Here is a 14,346-nt window from a genome sequence, read left to right as displayed (position 1 = left end):
GAGCTCCGAACGCTCGGTTACTCCGTTACTTTTACAGTGCAATAAAACAGAAACTCAGCACATTTGTTTACTTTTTGGCATGTTTGGGCACAACAGTTAACAGATGATTAAAACTCAAAAATTAACCATTTCACGACTAGAATTAAGTGTCTGTACATCTAAACAGAAAATTCCAGCACTCCAGATATAAGTTGGTTAAAGGCTAAATGTGAGTGTGTGTGTTATGTCTCAGTGTGTGCATGTGAAACACTCATTACCTCTATGTCTCTGGCCGTCTCGTGGGCCTGGTAGGCCACCTTCTCCTCGATACTGGCCAGTTCCTGCTTCAGGTTGCCGGTCTCATGCTGGTGGAGGTCCGTCAGGTCATTTAACCGGTCCTCCAACTGCTCATACCTGACAAACACACACATGCAGAGTAGGTGGAGGCAGGGAGCCAAGGAGAGAGGGAGAAACAATGCACAAATGAGCGCGTGTGCGTGGGCGAGTAACAGTACAGCAGTTTATCTACTACTTGCAACTAGGCTGTCGAAAACACTTGCCCTTGGTTGACTTAGCAACCGTTTGGGGGTTTGTGTGTAAGCTCTGCTATCTAATTTTAGATTACAAAAGATTATAATAATGGCTCCTCTAAAACTGTCAAAAGCTCTTCGAAGTTCAACAGCAGATGTTTAAACATTTGCCCAGTTAAGAGTGTTACTGCAGGGTGAGGATTATGGGATTTCTTTTAAAGAACTGACACACCTGCAGCAGAAGCAGAGACATTATTTACATGTATTATTTCTGATGCCGGGTATAATACTGGACTGACGATGGCAAACTGGTTGAAGCCATCCTAAACACACGTGACCTGACGCTGCACCGACCTGTCACTCTCCTGAAGCAACATCTGTGTGTAGTAGCTGAGGCCTCGTTTGGACTGTGTATTCAGAGTCTCCATGTTCTATTTTTGTTTGCAAAAACTCGCACTAATATTGATCCGAACATCCCCGACAATAAGGTGAATAAGTGAACTTGCTGCAAACAAAATAGCTTTGTGTTCTTTGTGTTGCATGCAAAACTCTGGGAGCCGCATTTCATTACATTACTTGTTAATAATCTCCTCACTCGCTGAGACGGCAGAGACTATGATGAAAAGGAATTAGGAGACGCCGGCACCGACCTGTCTCTCTCCTCCTGCATCATCTGTGTGTAGTAGCTGCAGTCTCGTTTGAACTGTGCATTCAGAGTCTCCATGTTCTGTGTCAGCTCCGCCTGAGCCTCCCTGATCTCCTGCAGACTGTCCAGCATCTCCGCGAGCCGCCCGTTGGGGTCTGACCTCCCGGGACCTCCGGACCCCACCCCCGAGCCACAGGCCAGGTTCCCGTTCGAGTCGGCCGACCCGGAGGTCCCTGTGGAGCACTCGTCGTCGCTCTGGTACTTGGTTGCCTTCGCTACCGTAGTGGCGCTCCCGCTCAGACCCCTCGTCCCGCTGTCCGCCTGCAGCCCCGATGCCGTCTCCATGGAGCTCTTGAGGTGGGCGATGTTGTCGGCGCTGCCAAACTTGTTCCTGATGTGGTTGGCGAACTCCCGCGACTTGTTGAAGAAGAACGGCGGCGAGAGCGACACGCTGGGCCCGGTTGTCTTCACTTTATCCAGCAGCGGGTGCCGCCCGGTGGTGCTGTCGTCCCGCACGCTGCCCGCCTTGCCGTGAGTGCCAGACTCCTTGTTGCTGTGTTTCCCATTGGTCTCGCTGTCCTTCATGCGGCGGTGGTACTGCTCCAGCTTCCTCTGCAGCCGGGCGATGCTGTGCGCCGACTTCTGATTCTTCTTTTCAAACACCTGACGTATTCGTCCCACCTGCTGTTTGTCGGCGTTGTTCACCAGTTTCAGGTACTCTGCGACATTTTGGTCCCGAGCTGTCTGCTCCACCTTTATCTGCTCCGTCACCTGAAGGGGGAATGAGAGGAGAAAAATGGATGAAATCTTATCCTAAATGCAACCTGATGTAACCTGATAAATGTGATTGATTAATGTTCAGCTGATCAGTGAATGCAAACGTCATTTTTGTTTGTTTACACAAAAACTGGCACTAATATTGAGCCGATCATCCCCGACAATAAGGTGAATAACTGAACTTGCTGCAAACAAAATAGCTTTGTGTTCTTTGTGTTGCGTGCAAAACTCTGGGAGCCGCATTTCATTACATTACTTGTTAATAATCTCTTCACTCGCTGAGACGGCAGAGACTGTGATGAAAAGGAATTAGAAGATGCCGGTAATTCATTTAACAGCTTTTTTTATTGGTATCTGTAGTATCATAGCTGAAATAGAAATAGGAGCTGACTCATTATTGGATTAGGAAACACTGCTCAATAAGGTACCACCGATCTGAGCTAAGGAGATTTTCAATCAGTCTTTTCCTCCGGTGTAATGTTTGGTCAAGGAGCCAAAGTGTCAAACACAGTAAATCTACAACGAGACCACACAGGCGGTGAGTCATGTTTCCTCTGACCTTGAGGATCTTCTGCTGCAGGCTGTCGATACCCAGCGCTCCCTTGGTGAAATCCAGGCCCACTCCGTTGTTGTCAACGGTGTCCACCACGTCCAGGTTGGACTCGGAGCCGCCGTGACGAATGGGCGGGATGTTGAGGTTGTTGACATCGCAACCGCTGCACTCGGCCTACAGACGCACACACAAAGAGTGAATTAAAAATCAAAATATAGTGGAAAATAAAATGAAAATTGTATTTTCCAAGAGCCCACGGTCACATTCGTGTTCGACCAACAGTCCAAAGCTTTACTCCAGTTCTCAGTGATACATGACGAAGAAAAGCCACAAAGTCTCTGGAACTAGAGAATTTCTGCTTGAAAAATGTGCATTGACTACTCGAGTCAGCTCTAGGTGATTTATTTTTAAGCACTCAGGGTGTCATCTCATGTGCAGTCTGACACTGACATCATGATTGGAGCCTTGGAGATGTACTGCTTTTCACATATATGTGTTCCAGTGCTAATAACTGTTTGTAGTATTTGAGAGGTGCTGAATTATACTTTGCCTCATTCAGCAGCTTCAGAGAGAAAATGACAGCTCCTCTGAAGTACATTTCGTAGTGTACTTGAAATACAAACTAAAGAGAGACAAAAATATGAATATATTTTTCAGATAAGATACATGTAGGTAAAGGTTTGCTCAGACTCCAGATGTTTTCAGAGTGTATCGCCAGGCTAAAGTGTATATCAAAAACCTGCTGCACAGCTTTTTTTACTATTAATATAAAACATCAGCCGTGTTTATGCGGCCTTGTAAAAGCGCTCTTAGTAAGCACACACAACCATGCCGGCAATAAAGACAGAAAATGAGAGCAGAAATGAAAAAAGCGTGGAGGGCATGGTCTTGGGAGGATTCTCGTGTTTGGACCGGAGGGAGAGAGGAGGAAAAGGCAGCTGATGAGACCGTAAATCTGTCTTCAGACCGGACAATGGCCATCAGTTAGCGGAGTCCAGGGCTCCAAACAAACAGCCCCCAGTGCCTCTTGTACTGAAAATCCACTCTCCGTATTGACAAAAGCAGACGATTATGTAAGGCAACCTAAAATATTAGTATGTGGTAACTCTTGTTGCCACGGCAGCGAAGCGCGCACAGACAGGCTAAGCTCTAAAACACACACACACACGAGCAAACTGCTGACGTGCCCCGAAGGCGGGTTTTTTGCCTTTTTCTACACACAGATGAGCAGAATACATGACGCTTTAATTGTGTCCTGTGGCCTTTGGCTGCACGGCCTGTGATACATCCAGCAGCGTCAGCATCATCAGCCCGCCGCTGGATAACAGTCCCGCAACGTCAAACTGTACGTCAGCATCCTCTTCATTAAAGCAGAGTCATTCAGGTGACTTGATTGTCATGATTTAAACTATACTTCTGGTCACTCCTGAGCACAGATGGCGGTCAGAACATCACACACTCATCGGTCCAACCAGACGGCCAGAAACGCAGCCAGAACAAACCTGTGTCGTAAATCAATTAAAAACACAGAACACTCGCAGTCTGACGCTTCACAAACAGAGGATTTGTTTGGTTTTTGACGGCTGGTCAGACCAGCGAAGCAGTTTTTACACTCCGGTAGCTTTTGATGAGATTTTAACAATTCATAGCCTGAAGGAGGAGGCCGTTAACCCTTAAGTGTCCAGATCGCTGAGGACACTATATTCTTAAGGTTTCATTTGTATGCATTTGTATTCTCCGTCATGTACCTGGATTATGTTTACAACAGGGCTGTTTTCTTCTGCAATAAGGACTAAAGGCTTCTTCTTACAGTAAGAATTACTTCTTAGAGTAAGAGTAATTCGTAGTAGTCTATACTCATTAGTACATGATCACACTGTGGGTGCACCAAAAAGCTACCCTCCATCAGTTTCCTATTATAGCTACAACAACCTCCTCCTTTGGTCTCTCACTCACAAAAAACACAAACCCTTGAATTCAGCTGGACTGGATTCAAGGTTGAGTGTTTGTACATCATTGTACACAAACATTTGTGCAACTTTTTTGCCTCCCCTTCCTTTGAGGCCTCTCGCACACAAACAGCCTGGTGGTATATCAGCCGCCTGCAGCACATTCAACGGTATAAACATGCGGCCGGTTCGCTCAGCAGTCCACACACGTATTGAACATCGGCTGGAAAGTGGGTCTGAGGGTGAGAGCGGGGAAAATGTTAGCATGTGAACACACAGAGGCACCATATGTCTCTGAGGACACACGTGTTTGTTTTACAGAGCAGATATCTGGCCACTGCTTGTCCTGTGACCCTGGTCTGCTCGAAGGCCATTTAGATTATCATACAGATGGGTGGACACACAGCCAAAGCAGCACAGCAGGGGATTTGTCCACTGGGAAATATAAAGGAGATACTCAGATACTGACTAGTCTGAAAGCTGGTGATTCTACTCACCTCCAAAAAACCAGAAAGCAGAGTGAGCTTGTCTTAAATGTCAAACATGGGCTCCAGTTATTTTCCTTATAGGGAACGACTGGCTGCAAAAATGCCCTAAATTAGTTTTTTCTTTTAAGGTTCTAAAGTAAATATCTGAATATCTGGAAACTTTTGTTTTGCAACTCTTTGGAGAAGTAATGAATCACTTGGTCTAAAAACAAGCTGCACGGTCATGCTAGTGGCTCTAAAAGCAGCACTAAGACACAGCAGGGCTTTGAGCTAAATGTGTGCTAACAGTGAGAACAGGCTGGTGTTTAGCAACTAAAATTTGCCATTTTCACCATCTTAGTTTAGCATGTTAGCATGCTAATCAGTACTGAACACAAATTACAGTTGAGGCTGATGGGAAGGTGATTAGTTTTGCAGGTGCTGAGTCATTTTTCAGCCATATTTGTTGAGACATTTTACTCAAAATGGCTCAAAATAAGCTATATATTGAAAATAATAATCAATCAAAGCTCTAAACTACTGTAAATCCAACCAAAAGCCACCTGTAAAGCAGACAAGATGAGGCAAATATAGACTGTGTGTGTGTGTGCGTTGGTGTGTGACTGCAGTTTCCTTTCTGTATTCAAAATCTAAGACTAGAGAGAGGAAGCTTGTGGTGTGTACTGTACGCGATAAAGAGAGAGGACGGGCCTGTAAGTGCTACTCCAACTCCCACAAAGACGGCTCTTCAGAGCGTCGCGTTGATGGAGCCGGGAGCAGGGACCTCGCCACAGGGAGACGACGGCCTGGCACACACCACAAACTGCAGAGGGAAACCTTTCTTTTGTTGCTCCCAGCGCAGAGTCAGAAGCCTTTTATTCCCACGTCCCATCCATCAATTCATTTTCAGCTAACATGACCGGAGGTAGAGTCAGGCAGTAAGAAGGAAACGGTCAACACGAACGAGTCCCTTCAGCTAATCAGTGCAAGTTCTCCAATACGCAGAGGTGACACGAGACATTTTGTCAAAAAACAATCAGCAGCTGTTTGCCAGAACAAATGAACAAATCGATTCACAACACAGATCCATCAAGTCAAGGCTGTTTACAGGAAACGTGAAATCCCCTCTGAATACCGGTTAAGATCCGTCAACAGTCACACAGGAAGCTCATCGGAGCTGTACACAATAATCTATCAAACATTTGATAGTTTCAGCTTTCAAAGAGTGAAAATTCCTCTTTTTTTGGAAGAAAAAGAATTACGAGACACCTTGGGTTCATTATTTTATACAGATATGATTAATCAACAAACCAAACAGACATACATACATACATACATAAATCGTTTTCTTTTAAATATTTGAAAGGGAGGAATGAACACAAAGCAAAAACTGTGAGAGCAAATCACGTATGAGTGAATGAGTGCTTGAAAACAAGGAATTTTACAGAAATTATACCACATTAGTAATCTTTCAGTCGCCTCTAACTCAGCATGGAGCCCCGCACAGTCTGAATCAGCATCAGATTAGCACTGCCTGAGTTAAACTGGTGTGTGTTTGAGTGTTGGGGGGAAAATAATGGGATTGGGAGAACCCAGATCAAGAGATGTCGTGGTGGAGATGATTAAAACCAGGCTTCTTCAACCAGTGACGAGCAGAAACACCACCACAGTGAGATGGCCTCATACGTGGACAGAGGCTGAGAGTCTGCACATCTGGACGAAGAGAGCCTCGACCTACGACACAGCTGTAACCACAGCACAGTCCTCAGCTGTAAAGACACAGCGGTGATTTGAGCTAAATGCTAAAATCATCATGTCAACATCCTGATTTTAACAGATACACTGTTTACCATGTTCTTCATATTAGTTTAGCATGTTAGCATTACGTTAACCGATAAGCTAACGTGTAGGACAAATGAAAGCTTTGACTTGATGATGGTCCTGGATGAAGAGTTAAGAATCTCACAGCAGCAGCAGTTTGTACCAAAAACAGCTGCAATCCATCAAAATTGCTGTTGACATATTGCAGCTTGGACCGAAGCTGTGGACCAGCTGACCGACAGACCGGCACCCACAGAGCCGCATCGCTCGCTTGGCTGAAACGATTAATCATTTCAAGTTTTTCTGGTTTGTTTTGTTGAACAATCGGCCAGGCTATCAGTGACCGAGGAGTCCTAAAAATAGACATTTTCTCCCCCGGCCTCGTCCATTGTGTTTACTTCCTTCGACATTATCTCTTTCTTACCTAACAGCACAGAATACACAGCGGCTCTCTGGACAAATATGGAGATGTGCTCAGACATTTAGATGGTTAAGTTTTGAAATCCAGCACTCTTACAACGTGTGCCAAGGCCACTCTGTTCCAACAGACTTGAGAATAGCACAGATGAGTATTCCTGGTAATTTATGACTGTACTTCCTGAGAGCTCCAGAGAGCTCGCACACCAAACCTAATGCATCACGTCGCACCGGTTATACAAACCACTGCACCTGCATTTCAAACCCATTCAGCCTGAGAGACACAAATCAACAGTGAAATGCTAGAAAGCAGAGGAGCTCTTTGTGCAGGCTGAGGACTGAAACAAATCAAATGTAGGGGAAAATTTTTGTTTTTGCTGTATGAATAATAGATGAAAGGCAGCCTGATACTGCATCTCTAACAGTGCTATTAATCACTGAGATTACCTTGTGCACGATGTGGGCTACTAAACACTGTGCTGCAGAATTTTCTCTTTATCTTAATTTTGTTTGCTTAACGTCTACCGCTGGGATTTCAGAGCCATAACTCTCTCATCTCCTCAGCTGTCTCAGATGAAACTGATTTTAATAATTAAGCAGAGGAACTCCATAAATTCAAGTCTGCAATTCAGTGGAAACCTTTGAGCGTCTTTCCACTGCGTCATCTTTTAATGTGTAAAATGATGACAGAAATAACAGGATGAATATTTGATATGCTGTTGATGAACAGTTGGATTGTCAGGAAATAATTTGTATTAGAAAAGAAAGGATAACATCACGACTGGCTCGGATTCAGCCACAGAACATCCTCCGAGTGTGCTCAGTCAACCGGGCTCATTCTGTAAAATGTGTTCCAGTGATGTGCAGAGATAGAAAAGAGTTTTCAGTTCACTTTTGATAAAAAATGGACAGTTTAAGGTGAAATGAGACATGTGGTTCATGTGAAGTAGACTGGAGAGCCTCCTGCCTGGAGGGGCTCAGCCGTGACTGAGCAGAGAGAGGAGCCTCCTGCGGGGGCGAGGAGCCGGCAGACAGGAGCACCTCCCCACGGGAGGGCTCCAGAGGTACCACAGAGAATTACCCAGAGAGTCGACGGAAAGCAGAACAGTCACAGAACAGACGGAAAATGAGAAATGAGCTCAAGCACAAACAGGGAGAATACAGGCAACATTCAGCACTGCAAACAGGGCTGCAGCCAACCATTCTGATCATTTTTATTATTAATCAATCTGCTGATTACTTTCTTGATTAACTTGTTCTTGTTCTGACCAACAATCCAAAACCCAAAGATTTGTAATGTCACTATCACAGAAGACAAAAAAACAACACATTTGAGAAGCAGTTTTGAAATTTTGCTCTGAAAAATGACCCGAAAAAATTGATTATCAAAATTGCGTTGGTCGACTAATCAATCAATTGACTAATTGTTTCACCTGTAATCCTGAGATTCATTTTGAACCATACAAAACCGACCACCTTCTCACAACTAAACGTGTACGTGTGTACATACAGATACACGTGTGCACTGTCCACTCCTGGGTTCATTTTCTTCATTATTGTTTTTTATAAAGTACTTCATCATCACTGACTCCAAAAAATGCTACATAAAATTTATGACTACGGCAAGATGATAAGTGTGGCTGAGACTGAGATTCACAAGCTGTCAAACTTAAAAAGAATGTGATCCAAAACCTCCCCATATGGTTTTGGATCACAGCTTCACCTTTGCTCCACCAGAAATGTCTGAAAACATTTCAAGTCCTAACAGGCTGCTCTCTGCATACACACACACACACACACACACACACACACGCACACGCGCACACACACACACACACACACACACACACACACACACACACACACACACACACACACAGCTGTAGATAGGCCAAACCCGAGGTGGGGCTGAGGGTAAGTAAACGGTGTATGCCTGATTATTGTGTTGCTGCACTGACTGAAAGCATTTCAAGTCCTAACAGGCTGGTCTCTGCGTACACACACGCATGCACACACGCACACGCACACACACACACACACAGACCTTGTGGCATTCAGAATGGGACTTGGCCACATGTTGCAGAGGTTAAGTAAGACATACACACAGCATCACTGTCCAGTCTGCACCAGCTGTTTGATGATCACTGAGGCGTCGTGTCCAACTGCCTTTTTTTTGACCCAATAGCACGTAAACCATGTGTCAACTCGCCTTGCATTGTCTTGTCTCAGCTACTTCTGTGAGGAAAAATCTGTGCACTTGACTTTCACATTAATCACACGTGCTCCAAAAATCAGCGAGGTGGTGATGAAGACACTCGAGAATAAACGGAAAGTATCAGAAAAGCATTTAGCGTGATTGCCAACACTTGTGCAACAGATTTTTGAGTGCTCGTATCAGGATGTAAAGCATGTATGATGGGCTGGACGGGACAGGGTTATTTTGGCACAGGTGCTGTGGAATTGAACAGCATGCTGAAATCAACACTGACGTAAAACACAACATTTAATTTGATGGCTGTTTAACTGATGTAGATCTATCTCCCTCGTGCATCACAGACATCTAGAGTGCCACAACAGACAGTTAAATCTGGAGTTACTTTTGTTTAATCTGAATAAAAACCTGATAACGGGGACTGAGGGATTTTAAAGGAGAAGGAGTTATACCAAATTTCAAAACAGAAAAGTAATATGCAACTGTGAGCAACACGCCTGCTCTGAGATCAGATGAGAAAAGCAACCGAATTTCTAGCAGGGCTCTGTAGTTTCTCAGACTGAGATGTCAGTCAGATGATAGTGTCGCAGTAACATGGCCTTGAAAACCCCCCAGAGTCCCATTAACAAACCACAGAGGGAGGGATGCGGCGTGCTCTCGTCCTCTCCTCATTTATTCCCCTTTACACTCAATGTGACGAGTTAAGATGTTCCTCCAGGAAACATGGCCGTGGACTGCAGCTGTAGACTAAAGCAGCACTAAAAAGCTCCATGAATTTAGTTCACATGCTCACAGTGACAATGCTAACCTGCTGATGTTTAGCAGGTGTAATATTTACGTGGCTCACTACCTTCAATGAAAGGGATCACTAAAGTTATCACAATTGGTCTTGAGGGGAACAGGAGTGTCTGTGAGTTTCCATTCAACAGTTTTTGAGACATTTCTCTAAAATCCAAAAATGTGAGCCTCATGGTGGCACCACATGAAAAGTCAGTGGACGACCGAAGTCACTGGGACCTCAGAGACGCTGAGACATTTGACTGTAAGCGCTTTGAGGATCACCAAAGCGAGAGGGATCATGACCATCTGTGCAAAACCTCCATCCATCCAACAGTTGTTAAGATGTTTCAATGTGGAGCGAAGTGGATCGACAGACCGACAGACAGACACTTAACTCAAACCACATTGTCCACAAACTCCACTGCTTCCTGGCACAAAGGGGAAGCTGCTCCTCATCTCCACTCTGCAGGATGAGCCTTTCATAGCAACAACAATGCATTTTAAAGCATGAAGCAGATCAGTCACGTGATACGCTTTGAAATCACACTGGATGCTGAGAAGCTTTCAATCTTTTCACTAATCTGTTCTTATCCGTTTCCAGTAATCAAACTAATGTCTCTAAATGAATGATGCTAATGATATTTGGTGATAAAGTGCCACATTTAGAGAGGCTCATCAAGGTTTATTTCATTTGAAAGAGAGCTGATGTGGAACATTCTCTACACAATCAGGGATCATTAAGGTCAGCAGTGTCTCGCTGTGGCGCAGGCTGAAATTAAACCTTTTGTAGGACTCCAGGGTGCTTTTTACAAGAGAGAGAAAAGAGCAACACTGTGGTGATGTTCACTGTGAGGTGATTAAGTCCACCACAGTCCTCCGTTCACTACACCAGAGAGAAGCTAGGCAATACAGCAAATCAATAAATCACACTCCAGTGAGAAAGAGGGTGGATATCGACTAAAATGAGCTGTTGGCAATCCATTTACGATCTGGGGAGCCCAGCATCAGCTAATGACTTGGTAATACAGCACCTACTTATAGAGAACAACACACACGCTCAAAGCTTCAAATCTGAGCACAACAAGTACGACGCAAGCTAATGGAAGGACGACGTCAACCACGTGTATGTTTGTATATGACCTGCTTTACGCACCCGCGTGCAAAAAAAAAGTTGTAATCCCTCCACTTCTCTCTCCTCTTGTAATCTGAGATTTTAATCTGCGCTTTTCCAGAGCAAAGATTACCCAGCAGCCCCTGCTCCCATTCAAGCAGGGAGCCTAAAAAGCTCTGCAGGAAAAGAAAGCAGGGTGAGGACACAGATGTGTGAGGTTACAATCTTGAGAAAAAGACAGAAACAGTAAAAGAGATTTAAAGGGCGAGGAAGAGGAAGTGATGGAGACGCAGAGTGACGGAGAAGGAGGGGGTGAGAAAGAGGGAAAATCCCGCTGGAACGAGTGCAGGTCAGAGTTTGAACTCCACAGGTTGACCAGCAGAAAGCGATTAGAGCTTTAAAAGATAGAGTACTCAAACAAGGTGAGGTCAGAGTTCATGCTGTGGCCTTTAAGGGAGCATTTGTCCATTTTAATGTCTATCAAAATGAAGTCTGCTGCAGTGTCTCAGATTACAAACCACTGACCAGCTGACATATAGTCACTATAGACACTGTTTACTATCACTAAATATTTACTGATTAAGTTCTGGTTTTATATATGATCACTTATTATCCATCAATTCCAGGTTTCAGGAATATAGAAAACACAAAAACACTGAATAAAAGATATTCAGTTAAAGCTCCATCATCAATCCTCTGGATGGGCGGCGAACATCTACAGGACCATACAGAGCAGTCCCGTTGGCTACGACTTGCCACGCCCACATACCCCACGAGCCGGACGGCGATTCTTTGTCGTCAGGTTTGTTTTTTCTTTCAGCCCAGAGGTGTCGCAGCAGCTGACACCGTTTCTGACATCACAGGTTTAGGTCACGGTCTCACAAGGTGTCGCTTCTTCTTGTGTAGAAAGGAGCGTCAAAGCTGCTTATCTTCAGCCCTGACGTGGACAGAATATGTGTGTTTCAACTGAATTTTTAACCAAAAGAATCAACTCAGAGACACAGAGAATCTACTGAGAAGCAAAGGAACCACGCCATTAAATGCGAAGTGCTCCACAGTCAGTTTGGCTGATTACTTTTTCATGCTACTCTGCAGTTCAGTGGCAACGCTGAATGTCACGAGCAGCTTCAAGTCTGTTTCTACAGCTCAAAAAAAAAGCAGGTGAGAAAAAAGCTTCTGCAGCCCAGCCGTGATGAAGACCGAGCCGTCGACCGCTGCCGTCAGCGCTCAACCCGATCAGTGTGGTGTGGTGAAAAGTCACTGAGATCTAATCTGTTAAGTTTTGTTGGGATGTATGTGACAGTCAGCTGCTTGAAATGTTATCTAACTGTAAACTGAAAGAAACAACCAAACAGGAAACAAGCGCAGATCAGCACTGACTACAGATACAACGTTCACCATGTTCACCGTCCCAGTCGTACGCTAACATTTGTAAAACAGAGGCTGATGGGAACCTCATTTGTTTACTGGACCATGAAAAGTCAGAGGATGACAGAGGCTGTCACAGTCCGTCCTGAAGGGAGCATAAATGTCGGTACCAAGCGTTATGGCAGTCCATCCAATGGCTGATGATATTTCAGTCTGAAGCTCCTCCTGGACATTCCTGTCAAGTCTACATCTCGATTCCTTGATATTCCAGAAATCCTAGATAACTGAGACGTGCTATGAGATGCTCATGCAAGCAAACACACACACACACACACACACACACACACACACACACACACACACACACACACACACACACATTCTGTATCAGAGGAAAGAGTTCAACCACATTCAACACCTGAGTCGAATGACGCTCCATTTTCGGGCGTCTGGATGAGAACACAGCAGCGCTCTGCACTTAAAAACACGCACACGCCAACACGCCGACGTACTTGCTCGAGCTGAGTACAATGAAATGCTGGCGTGAGTGCGAGCCAGAGCTCTCGTGACAGTAACTCTGAAATGTGTCCACGCAGTCTGGATGACCCCACGCTCTCCTGTCGACATACAACCGCACGCAGACACTCCCTGTGGATTACATTACGGTGTGTGTGTGTGTGTGTGTGTGTGTGTGTGTGTGTGTGTGTGTGGGAGAAGCCATTTTTTAACCAATAATGCCAAAAATTCCCTACAGCCAATTAGTCAAAGCTGAATCATGGCTGGTTTTCTTAGTCTTCTATTATAGAAAACAGAATTTTGGGGAGTTTTGGGCTTTTGGCTCATTGATAAAATCTCAAAAAATATTTGGTAGATTAATTAAAACAAATCCTTAGTTGCAAGCCTAATTTACACACAGTGCGTTTGTTTAGTAATGGATGACCAGCGTGGGTTTTACAGGGGCCAGTGGTCGATGTTACGCTGATTATCATGTTGTTTTGGCATCTGATGACATAAAGTTACTCAATAACAACAACCAATGACACACAATTGCTGACCTTAAATGAACATGTAACACTAATGTTGTCTGCATTGTCTCTGTTTGCTTAATGTAGATCTGCAGTGCACTTATCGTGAGTAAAAACTAAAAAATGCCCACAGGTATCAGCGAACAGCAGCATCTCCGAAGAACAGGCAAATAAACAACGCCAGCGCCCAGGAGCTCAGTCTCTTTGTTTCTGCTCCCTACGAGCATTAACACTGATGTATTATTCATTAGAACACAGAAAAAATATATATGCAAATAAAAAAGTGCATTGTCTCCCAGATGTGTCTGCAGGCATTTTTTGTGTAATTGACCTCATGAGTACCAGCATCGGCCGATAGAGATGATCTCAAAATGCCAGATATCGGCCCAATCAGAACGCAAGAAAACATGAATGAGAGCCCAATGTGAGGCCTTCAAACTGCTTGTTCGTCTAAAACCCAAAGATATTCAATTTCCAATTATATAAAACAACAAATCTTAATGTTTCAGAGGCTGGGAGCAGCTAATCTGACTTGAGGTGTGACACATATTTCAACAGGAGTGTGTCAGTTCTTTCATTTCTCACTTGTCGAAGCAGGTTGTAAAGATTGTGCAGAAGCTATACTGTTGAGTTTGAGCAGTTTGAAAATAAAAAGCCAGAGGGGTTGAACCAAATTTAGGCAGCCAGCTAAACACATCTGCTCATGGAGTG

The 14,346-nt window shown here is 44.5% G+C and overlaps 1 protein-coding gene across 2 annotated transcripts in view; it reads right to left on the bottom strand.

Moving 5' to 3' along the window:
- Positions 1-14,346, bottom strand: part of tmcc3 (transmembrane and coiled-coil domain family 3) — a 33,128-nt gene that overhangs the window by 2,562 nt on the left and 16,220 nt on the right. For both annotated transcript variants that reach the window (XM_076722834.1, XM_076722835.1), the window contains exons 2-4: positions 2,492-2,659; positions 1,160-1,926; positions 258-393 (exon numbers count right to left, since the gene is read on the bottom strand). In XM_076722834.1, the coding sequence (XP_076578949.1) occupies positions 258-393; positions 1,160-1,926; positions 2,492-2,659 (1,071 nt within the window). The remainder of the gene's footprint in view (positions 1-257; positions 394-1,159; positions 1,927-2,491; positions 2,660-14,346) is intronic.

The sequence above is a fragment of the Chaetodon auriga genome, chromosome 22, assembly GCF_051107435.1.
Source record: "Chaetodon auriga isolate fChaAug3 chromosome 22, fChaAug3.hap1, whole genome shotgun sequence".
In the NCBI taxonomy this organism is placed as follows: Eukaryota; Metazoa; Chordata; class Actinopteri; order Chaetodontiformes; family Chaetodontidae; genus Chaetodon; species Chaetodon auriga.
The sequence above is the reverse complement of the archived record's forward strand: the minus strand, read 5'-3'. Positions and strand labels throughout refer to the sequence as shown.